Below are 12,500 nucleotides of genomic sequence, written 5' to 3' on the forward strand. Positions count from 1 at the left end.
TTGGACCTGTAAATTAAATTCCTTTTATTAAAAACAAATGACCTAGAAATTTGGTCTGGCAAATAAATTACCATAATATGTCAGGTTCCATCATATGTTGTTGGATGAAAAAGGTATTTCAGACTAAAGTTATCTACAACGAGCAGAAACCGACTACGGTCACAGACACAGTGATCAACAAGAAATTGATACAAAACCATTGAAATTGAGAAAATGCTCAGGAAAAGTTAAATAAAATCAAAATGGGAGGCAGCTACTCAGAGAATAGTGACACTTAAATTTACAGGAATTATGAAGTAAAGTATCCACTATATAATGCAATCTGTTGGGTAAATGACCCATAATTTTGAGGTTCAGTTTGAAAATATTCTATCCTTAGTATTTCCATAGTTCTTTCCTTTTCTCACTATCTACACCAGTGGTTCTCAAACTATGGGTTGCAACCCAACTTTGGGTCGAGAGATAAATTTTGATGGGTTGCAAGGACACAGGAAAATGACCACGCTTTCCGTGTGCTTCCATTACTTAATTAGAATTCTTCTTTTAACCACAAATTACTTATGTAATGTATGTTCAGTGCCATGGTTCCCACCAGTTTAGTTTTGTGAATAAAAAGCTACACACACATCATGAACATCACAGGAAATATTTCCCCATCATCAGAAATACATATCCTATACAGAAATTTCCCCAAATGAACTTCAAGATGGGAATAATTAATGGAAAATGTCGTCTGGATGGCAGCTTAACTATGACTGTTTACTTGACTCATTTCCAGTGCAACAGCACTGTATGGGAACTGTAACACAGCTGCTCTTCAAAGTCGCAGCTGACCAACAACAAACATCCGACTAACTATCGAACCAACAAAACCACCGACGATCGGCACTTTGGTGCTATTACACATATAGTTACAAACTAATACATGAAATAACTAAACACAATGCTTTTCCTAACCAAATACAAATAGAACAAAACATAACACCTTCCTTTCATACAATATGCATTTTCAATTACGTAAATGAGGAAAATATGGAAAAATACATTCTAACTTGCGGCAAAGTACAATCTTTCTTGTCAAAGTTTTGACATACTCCCCCGCAGGAAAATTCATATCTGCAGTATTTACAATAGTCCTGTTCTTTTCTTAACAATTTCCCGGCTTCTGCAGCTAGCTAAGCAGTCTTGCTGTTTGGGCTGGTGCTTGGTTGAATATCCTCTTTAACAGGACCAATTTTTTCTATCCTTTGCCACAGCTCTAGATGTTACAACTAAATTATAGGTCTCATGAGCTGGCTATGAGCTGTTCTTAGAGTAGCCACTCTTGGGACCTTGTCTCACCCAATATGTATGTAACTCAACCACTTGGCCAAACTTTCACTTGGTCCATGAGCCCTCAACATGAATGAGTACTACTTCCCCTATCCTGGCCAAGAGCTACACATTGTTCCTACTCGATGAGTCTCTCTTTAGGGTTGTTAAATATTCCGTCTCCCATCTTTTCCACAGGTTATTGCACAAGCTAGACATATACAGGAATCTTTTTTTTTTTTTTTTGTGAACTCTCTCTGTCCACAAGGTAAGGTCACCAAAGATTTCTTCCCAATTTACTACTTCTCTTGGGTCAAAATTTCCAACTGATTCATTAATGATCTCTTCCAGCTCCACTCATACACAGGTCAGTTCTAAAAACTGAGTGACACTGGGCCTAAGATCTTTATATATATATATATATGTGTAAGTGTTTACATAATAAAAATATGGAATGTTAGTCCATATATATAAAAGATTGCTTGCAGGAATGTGATCAGACTAGAGACGCTAAAGATGACGTATACAATAAGTATGTAGGCTAAGTTGACATGCCGTCATCTGTGGTCATTCATTTGTTTTGAAACAGTCCAAGCTCCCTGCTTGAGACAACTACCCCGACCTATGATTCAAACGGCCTACGTGATCTGTAGCGTGTCTCATTTGATTGTGTGTTCGTATGAAACTATGTCATTTGTATGTTCGAACTACTGTCTGTTCCTTCATAACTTGTAACAGAGATGGTAGACAGGTAGAACAGAGTTAGCTATCGTCATTAGAAGACCTGTATCTCTTTACCTAAGCTTTATCATGTAGAGAGAACAGAAGTAGCCATCATCATTGGCAGAAGCGATCAAGCTATCGTTATTAGAAGACTTGTACAATCATATCTGATCTTCAGCATGTAAAACTTCAGAAGAATATATCTATTTTTATACTTCGTGTTTTCTACAAGAACCTCCTCACCATGAGTTTAACACATCATCGTCGTAACCAAGAAGATAATACCGACTTCGTAAGTGATCTACAAACCCCAAGTCACTCCCATGAATATGGAAGTGCAATACCAACCGACTTAGCGTAAAATTATCGCAAGTCTAACATTACCTCATAGGGCGCCTTATCATACAAGGCACAAGCCCTAATATTGGTGGCCAGCGTACCAGAAGAACTCTACAACGTCCTACGAAGAAAAAACCAGAATAATAAATCATGTATCATAAGAAGTCAACGACGACGGAAGCAGCAGATTCTTCAAGCAACCTAGTATCATCGTTAGTGAGCGACTTCAGAAAACAATAAGAACTTTTCAACGACGACGAAAGCAACAGATTCTTCAAGCAACTTAGTATCATCGTTAGTGAATAACTTCAAGAAACAAACCGAACGCGTCTGCAGCATCGGATCTTTCAAGGGCTCGAATCATCGAAACAACGCGTCATGGGGGAAAACTGAAGCCAAACCAGGTCATCCGCTAAATAGAGAAGGAGGACCAAGGCCGTGTGTCGTTATCGGAACACCGTGACTTCCCACAAAAGCAAGCTAAGTACAATTTTTTATTCATTTGGAGTAACTTTGAGTGTTTCCTTTGCAGGTCGAATTTCGTTATTCCTGTGGCTGAAGTTACGAGACATTCTTAATCTTACTTTTTTACAGAAATTATCTACATCATTGAGATTTCGCTACTGCGAGTTTTTATCTTTGAGTGTCTGTTTCCAGAGTTCTATGAAATATCATAATCATATACTATGTTAATTTTATCATTTTGGGTGATTATTAATCCCTTACGTAACAAATCATATTAAACAGTGAATATGTGTTTACGCATGGACGTCTGTATTTATACAGATGCATGGATAGGGTCGTTAAGCACCGTAGTGATTAGAAAACACACAAAAACAAGTGGAACACCCGTACAAATCTAGATAAATTAGAGGTAACACTATTTCGGGTCATGACAATAAATGCTCCTTTGCAAGTCCCGATCGCAGTTTTAGCCTTGAGTTTTTTGAGTTATATAAAATATCGAACCTCAATGACTCAACTTAACTTTAAAAATATGGCTGGATTGCAAGGAATAACATGTCTGTAAAAAACTTTCATCAGGCTAAATGCGCTGACCAGGATCCCTCACTATTTCAAATTTTAGCAAAGAATGAAGTACAAACAGTTAATATTGAATGCAGTAGTGATAACGTGTCTTATTAGTAATCGCTCAGTTCCTAATAGTTCGTCATTCATTGCTTTATATGTAACCAGCAACATAATGCTAAAAACACACAATACGTTGCCGATGGTAATAAAGAGAAGGATCCTAATTATTACAAAAAGAAATAGAAACAGTGGCCCGTTCAGAATCAAACAAGCAAACTCGGTGACTGTGTCACCTAGTCAAGCGGTCAAGGTTAGTTAAATCTGCCGAGTGTTCAAAGCATAGCAAATTCCACACAATAAGCGACTCTAGCCAGAGTGGGGAAAGCGATGTTGGTTCATAAATGCAATATCTTTTTGAATTTAAAAAAAGGATTTTTCCTATGAAACACACGACCGTATAAAGTAATCAAGAGCAGGTTTTCGTTTTTTTTTTTAATACGTAATTCAAGCAGGTTTTCGTTATTTTTTTTAATACGTAAGTTATTATAAGTAGTGGTGGGATAAAGCCCGAATGTACGGCGCCGTAAAAATTAGAATATCTTGTTTAGTCCTTTAGTAGCACGTAATATCCTGTATTTACGGACTCACCGTCTGTTGTTCGAACTTCCCTAATGAGAAGTCCGATAAGCGAGCGTTTACAGATACCTCTATATTTATTGAAAAAACAATTGATCTGTATCTAGTGTAACTGTAAGATTCATCTAGGGGTATACAAAATATTATCTTACATCCTGCAAAATAAGGCGTGTTTATCAAAGGAAAATCCTATAAACCTTCAAACATATTAAAATCCGTTTGAACAAAAATGAGACAGTTAATCAAATAATAACTTATATAAAAGAACAAATCATTTGTCTCATAAATCGTAACATTGTTCAAATGACCCAACAGAATTCTCCCACAACCGCAGTCGCAATTTGCACGCAAATCTCGAGAAGCATGCACCCTCGAAGTCTTAGTGCGTGTAAAAAGACTTTGCTGGGAAATGAAATTTTAATCCTTCCCGACACTCTGAAATATAACGATTTCCGCGAACAAAGCCCTAGACACGGTTGACACAGCAATAATTTTAATCTGAGTGATTCCACAAACGTATACATATCGTGGATACGGAAGTTATAAATATCGCATTTTTTTTATTGTTGCTAACTTTTAATCCCGCCCAATCAGTCGTGGATGAATCTCTCTGTTAATCTATCTAAAGTAATATCCGTAAAGTCATTCAAGCAGAGGTGATTCAGCAGAAATTTTTTTTATCTTTTATCTGAATACCAGGAAGTTTCTCCACTAGCGAGTGATCTCTGGGAAAAAACGGATGTAATTTAACACAAAATACGGTCTAAGGACAAACATAAAGCTATATACGTACCTTCGTGTAGACTCTCAATGAAATTTCAAAATAGAGATAAATGACGAAGTTGAAAAATGTTAGTAATAGGAGTCATTAGGAAATCAAATAGCCCATATAATTTTCCCTCAAAACGTCATGCCATAAAAGATCGGACTTGGCGTATCTGCGTAGATTTCTGTCGCTTAAACAAGGAAACGACTCCCGATAGTTTCCAGTGCCATGTAGCGACGACACTTATCTCTGTTAGGTTAGAATAAATTTTTCACCAGCTTGGACTTACTTAAATGCTTTTACCAGATACCATTACCTAAGTGATTGTACCTCATACACCGTTTTCAGCACACTCAGGGGACATTATCAATTTTTACGTATGCCTCCGGCTTACGTTGCGCCCCAATTACAATATAGTGTTTGGAGACTTTTAGGGGATACCCTACATGCCTATTGGTTGGTCTTATAATCTTTTCTAATACCTTAGAAGTACATTCACATAAACTAGAGCTAGTGCTACAGAGACAAAGACAAATAATCTCAGAGTAAAATATCTAAATGTGAGTTTTAAAAAACCGAACATGTTTATCTAGGTTTATGTGTCTAGTCAAGGTCTTAAAGTAGTCCATGGTAAGGTGCCGGCTATTCATAACTTTCCGGTACTTATTAACGTAAAAGGGGATACAGCACTTTTGCGCTGTAGTGGGTATTACAATCGTATGTAAATATGTAACTCTTCAATCATGACAGCTCCTTTAACAGATCTTACGAAGAAGAGCGTAGATTGATTATGGTCTAAAAAGCATCAACAGGCGTTCGATATCTTAAAAGCGGAATAATGCAGCTTACCTAACTTAAAAATCCCTGATTTAAATAAGGAATTTTTTTTTTGTTTTTTTTTTATTGCAACAGACGCCTTAGACCAAGGGGTAAGAGGGATACTACTTCAGCAATATGATAAAGGCAGTTCTTTCCTATAAGCTGTTTTCTAAATTCACGTAAACTAAAGCCCTCTGAAAGTAAATATGCAGTAATAAGCAAGGAAGGGCTAGGTATCTTTAACTCACTAGTACATTTTAAGTTCATAATCTATGGCTATCCTGATAAAGTCCTTACTGAACATGAGTCCTTTACCGAGTTTTTCAAAGGCTTTAATCACAGTCCAAAAGGAACTCGGTGACATATGATCATTCAGGTCTTTGGAGCCAAGATAAGATATCTACCTGGGAAAGCAATTATCATAGCTGACGCATTATCCCGCAATCCCGCACCATACTGCAAAGAACCATTAATTAGACTAAAAGATATAGAAACATCCGTGCCTATTGTTAAAACCGTATCTAAACAAGAAAATTCCTTAACCCAAGAGATCGCGAGCATTGAATATCTGGGTTGGAGCGCAGAACTGTTACAAACTGAACAAAGTAAGAGTCAACAGACATAACCAAAACAATAAACACTTCGAACGGAAACAGAGTCAGCAGCAATACGCAAACAATAAACACTTCGGACGGAAACAGGGCCAGTGGCTAAGCAAAAACAATAAACACTTCGAGCAGAAACCCTAAAGCAAAAGTATATTAAAAGGTATGTGTATCAGAATAATGTAATCAAATGTAATATTATATGTAGGTCCGTGACGAGGAAAACCCGAAGAACACAGCAGATGACTAACGACCAGGTAGTAGTAATAATCTCTTTCATACCAATCGTCATAAACTGGTTGCATTCCGTCATCCAGGTTTCCCTACTATGTCACAGAAAGCCAAATCACTGTTTTACTGGCCTACAATGCTTACAGATATAAAAAGCACATAACTAATTGTAACACGTGTCATGAAAACAAGGGATACACTAAGACACCTGTCAGTTTAGGAGCCTATCCTGTGCCAAATCAATCCTTGAAAGAATATACGTAGAATTATTAACAGAATTACGAGTCTGACAGAGGGAATAAACACTTCTTAGTGTCAATAGTTCCTTGACACGTTATATAGAATTAATAGCACTAAAACAAACACCGCAATTGAGTGCGTTAGGAATATTTATGAGAGCTAAATCAGTAAACATGGAATTCAACACATGATAATCTGACTCGGGTGGTGTAAATCAATAATCTCCTTAACATGTTGTGTGAATTCCTTTCCATTAAGAAAACCAATAATATATTTTTTATCAACCCGAGATTCAAGTCGGTTTGGTAGAATAAAACTGGATAATTTCAAATAGGAAGTAGTCAATATCTTACGAGTTACAACTCGTGATGTTGGATCCGAACTGGATTATAGCGGTTCTCGCGGTTTAAATACCTTTATCATTTATATCTTGTATTTATAGAATTGATGCCGCAAGTAGCCTTATACGGTACGCCGCTAGAACACTTTTCCACATATTCAAGCCAACCATTAAATTTATCAAATATATATATAAAAAAAATAATATATAAATAAAATAAATATAAAAAAATGGATACAAGTGGAGTCAATATAATACACTCCGTAAGAAGTCGGAAGGGTTACAATTTATAATAAAAAAGGAATCACGATAAAATCAATAAGCAAAACGTAACCATAGGTTAATTAAATATCCAAATATATATATGCGTAAAGATTTGAACTCTAACTTAACGCTTTAGTAATGACAAATAAGCTAAAAGTTCAAACACATATCCAAAACCTACTGACATATTGTCTGTCCCGGTGATTTATATTCGTAGTCAATGGAAAAAAAAAAAATAATAATAATAATAAATAAATAAATAAAATAAAATAAAATAAAAGAGATTTTAAAGTCAGGAAGTCTAGAAGTGAAAATGTTATCTATGGAATAATCCTATATGAATCTTATACAGGGCTAATAATATATATAGAATGTATGGAAACCTTTTCATATAGTTTGAATAAGGAATATTTAATTTAACATAATTACAATTATGCAGATTTCCAACATGAAACTAATATATTGTTCAATTTTTTTTGGTACTGTTTTTTTTCAGACATTCTTTTCGTGTGGGTCGAGTATTAAAAGATAATAAATTTATCCTAAAGTCGTATTTATTACAGCAAGTAACGTAACTCTTAGCTGGCTGAGAGCAATCTCCTGCCAAGTGACGACGTCATCATTGCCGTATCAGTATTTGTTCCTTTTAACCTCAATAATCTGCTTACACAGGCTTCATCTCGCGCTTGCAGAAGCAGATTGACTGGAGAAAGGAATGCTTAGCCCGAACTTCTCATGGGCAAGGCAGACGTTAGGTACAGGTGTCTATCGGTGTGCGCAATGCAACTTGCAATCATTTTAAAATTAATAACAAAATAAGCAAATAGAATTTCTATAACAACAAAATGGATTAATTTTTTCTGAACCTCATAGGACATTTAAAGAAGTATCATGATGATGTATATGATATATTTACTTGCAACATAGCCTATTGCAATTCAAGTAAAACATTCATGGGAAAATGTCACATTTTCTTGAAAAACCCAAAGTTTATTTAGAAATTAGTTACATAGTGGGTTTTTTCGTTGCATCTCCGCCTACCCTTTTAATAATTTTTTAAAATTAACCTCAGAGGATGCCGCCGCGGGTAAAATTGAATATGAAACTTTTGTAAGGGCACATAGGATCAGATTTTATCACAACTTAATTTCAGTTAGCATAGAGAAATACAGAAAATCATGATTAATCTTCTCTTTGACTCTTATGTTGCCTGGCAATCTTACAAATAGCTCCGTTTTCCACTTCTTTGTCTAGTAATTTACTACCAGTAATATCGAATTTTCTTTGGGATTTGTATTGATATCTGTTTATTTGTTATAATTATGGATATTTTTACAGTCATCATAGACCTGGATAGGTTCACTCATTGTTAATGCCATGGATAAAAAAGTTTGTACAGCGGACTCTTTTGAATTCCAAAATATCAGCGAATTCATGTGGGTTAAGTCTGGTCTAAATGGCTCTCTCCCCTCCCCTGTATTTGGATGTCGTCTGAATTTACTTTGCCCTTGTGGACAAGTATAATTTCACTTGCAGGCTGATTAATGGAACCTGGTTACAGTATCCTGCAGTACGAGAATTTCACATCGCAACTTCAAAAAAAATCGTTCGTCGCTGCGGATGACTACAGTCAAGTAACAACCGCCTACAAGGTGAAAGGAATTTCATGGACTTCTTCGACCGACACCGTATCTCGTCGTTAATCTCGTTTTAATGCGGAACGCTCCGGTCGGCTGTGGAAATCGACTACCGAAAGGGAACATACTTCCGACAATTACGACCCGAAGGATATTCAACTCTACTTTGCTGGCGAAGGACTCGTGCTGAGGATGTTTTTTTTTTATTCATCGCGAACGTAATCGTGTAGCTTAGGATGCAGAGAATAAGTATGAGCGCAAAAATAGAACGTTGGATGCGCCCAGGCAAATTTTTCCCCTTGTTTTAACCTGTGAAATAGGCCGTTTCATTTGGCTATAGGTGGTTGTCTGGAACTGTGTAATGGACGAAAAGTTGTTCGAAAGCTAGTTAAAAGTGAAGTAGGTATAACCTGGGTCATGTATCCTATATATATAAGTATCATGTATCCTATATATAAATGATCATAAATAACAGAATCGAAATATATTTTTTGGTGTGTACGCACTAGGAATCTATATATAAATGATCATAAATAACGGAATCGAAATATATCTTTGCGTGTACGCAATAGGAATCTATTTAAAGTGCACATAAATTAATCATAATTATATGAATCCATATACATATGTATAAAAACAAATCAGGTAGCCTATAATCCAATCTGTTACCTTTTATCTTACCAATATCTGCAGGTTTAGTTTATGAGTTAGTATATGAATTAATGAATCCAGATATATAACATTTAGCATAAAAATCAACGAATCAATCAGCATAAACATTAATAATTTTATCAATTCATATATGAATTTTTTTATCAGTTAAAATATGATTTTTATCATGTTAATCTTCATTCTATGCAATTATCAGAGGTTACATTAGTATTTTCTGTAGCATATGTATCTTAATGAGATGAAGTGAAAAAACTGTATCATTATATATCACGTGATCACTATTATTTATCAATATCATTGTTTTATATTTTATTACTTGAATCAATTCATGTACACCATGAATTTTTATTTACTAATATATATATATATATTCACATAGTGTCTGTATCACACTCCTATAAGTCAAATGCAAGTCAAGTTTGAGTAATATTCAGTAGTTGGTTTTGGTAAGACAGACCGATCTAATGTAAGTGTTTACATAATAAAAATATGGAATGTTAGTCCATATATATAAAAAATTGATGCTTGCAGGAATGTGATCAGACTAGAGACGCTAAAGATGACGTATACAATAAGTATGTAGGCTAAGTTGACATGCCGTCATCTGTGGTCATTCATTTGTTTTTGAAACAGTCCAAGCTCCCTGCTTGAGACAACTACCCCGACCTATGATTCAAACGGCCTACGTGATCTGTAGTGTCTCATTTGATTGTGTGTTTCGTATGAAAACTATGTCATTTGTATGTATGTTCATATGTTCGAACTACTGTCTGTTCCTTCATAACTTGTAACAGAGATGGTAGACAGGTTAGAACAGAGTTTAGCTATCGTCATTAGAAGACCTGTATCTCTTTACCTAAGCTTTATCATGTAGAGAGAACAGAAGTAGCCATCATCATTGGCAGAAGCGATCAAGCTATCGTTATTAGAAGACTTGTACAATCATATCTGATCTTCAGCATGTAAAACTTCAGAAGAATATATCTATTTTTATACTTCGTGTTTTCTACAAGAACCTCCTCACCATGAGTTTAACACATCATCGTCGTAACCAAGAAGATAATACCGACTTCGTAAGTGATCTACAAACCCCAAGTCACTCCCATGAATATGGAAGTGCAATACCAACCGACTTAGCGTAAAATTATCGCAAGTCTAACATTGCCTCATAGGGCGCCTTATCATACAAGGCACAATCCCTAATATATATATATATATTGTTATGTATGTATGTATGTATAGTATGTGTAGATATATATATATATATATATATATATATTATATATATATATATATATATATATATATATATAATAATAAATAAAATAAATGCCACGAAGGAAAAATAAACGAAGGAGTCTGCGAGATCTTTCGACTTAAAAGCCCTTTACTGAAGCAGATACTGACAAAAATACGAGAAAAGACAATACAAGTAGGTTCGTATAACTGACAGATAGGGATTATAAAGGGATTAGTGCCTAGAATCCGACACACCTGGAAGATAAGAAACCTTCCCAAACAAGCATAAACAAAGGGTGCAATTAAAGGTTTAAGACAATCATCTCAGATACAATCTCCAGACAATTAAAGGATTATAGGTGACAGCTATACGGAACCTGGTAAAAAAAAAAAAAAACCAAAAAATAAACCATATTCACAAAACATGCCAAGACGTACAACTTACCAATAAAATTTTTAAAATAACTCTAAGGCAAACTGATTTTTTATTTAAGTCAGTAACTTATAATATTTGAGGTCATTCTTAAACATGTTACAGATACAAGGGTCTAAATGAAAAGGCCACGACTAACATTGAAAATTACAATGAAAAGTAAGTTGTATTAAAGCAGATTCTAAAAGATTTGGTGATAAGACATCTCTTGACCGTGCAATTACTGAACTGTCAATCCAGTAATTGCACGGTCAAGAGATGTCTTATCACCAAATCTTTTAGAATCTGCTTTAATACAACTTACTTTTCATTGTAATTTCAATGTTAGTCGTGGCCTTTTTCATTCCAGACCCTTGTATCTGTAACATGTTTAAGAATGACCTCAAATATATAATTACTGACTTAAATAAAAAATCAGTTGCCTAGAGTTTATTAAAAATTTTATTGTAATGTATGTCTGTCATGTTTTGTGAATATGGTTTTGTTTACCAGGTTCCGTATAGCTGTCACCTATAATCCTTTAATTGTCTGGAGATTGTATCTGAGATGATTGTCTTAAACCTTTAATTGCACCCTTTGTTTATGCTTGTTTGGGAAGGTTTCTTATCTTCCAGGTGTGTCGGATTCTAGGCACTAATCCCTTTATAATCCCTATCTGTCAGTTATACGAACCTTCTTGTATTGTCTTTTCTCGTATTTTTGTCAGTATCTGCTTCAGTAAGTGGGCTTTTAAGTCGAAAGATCTCGCAGACTCCTTCGTTTATTTTTCCTTCCATGGCATTTATCTTTATTTATGGATTTATCACGTTCCTAACTTTCGTGATTCTGTTATACATATATATAATAGTATATATATATATATATATATATATATATATATATATATATATATATATATATATATATATAATATATATATATATTATATATATATATATATAATATATAATATATATATATATACAGGGTGATTAAAAAAGAATGACCCTATTTCATGATTAAATATTTTATGAAGGGAAAAATAGCAAAATATTTAACTTATAATACAAGTATTCTACTAACATCAAGTTTTATTTCACATATTACAAGTGCTCAATATGGCCACCCCTTGCGGCACGAACAACATCAATACGATATGAGAATTCTTCCCAAACACCTTGAAGCACATCAGGATCAATTGAATTGATCGCTGTTGTTATTCGATGTTTTAAGT

General features: G+C 34.7%; 1 protein-coding gene across 8 annotated transcripts in view; it reads right to left on the reverse strand.

Annotated features, from left to right (window-relative positions):
- Positions 1-12,500, reverse strand: part of LOC135224510 (myb-like protein P) — an 871,197-nt gene that overhangs the window by 1,284 nt on the left and 857,413 nt on the right. For all 8 annotated transcript variants that reach the window (XM_064263552.1, XM_064263551.1, XM_064263553.1 and 5 more), the window contains one exon: positions 1-6. This exon is cut by the window's left edge. In XM_064263552.1, coding sequence (XP_064119622.1) covers positions 1-6 — 6 coding nt within the window. The remainder of the gene's footprint in view (positions 7-12,500) is intronic.

Source organism: Macrobrachium nipponense, chromosome 12 (assembly GCF_015104395.2).
Source record: "Macrobrachium nipponense isolate FS-2020 chromosome 12, ASM1510439v2, whole genome shotgun sequence".
Classification (NCBI taxonomy): Eukaryota; Metazoa; Arthropoda; class Malacostraca; order Decapoda; family Palaemonidae; genus Macrobrachium; species Macrobrachium nipponense.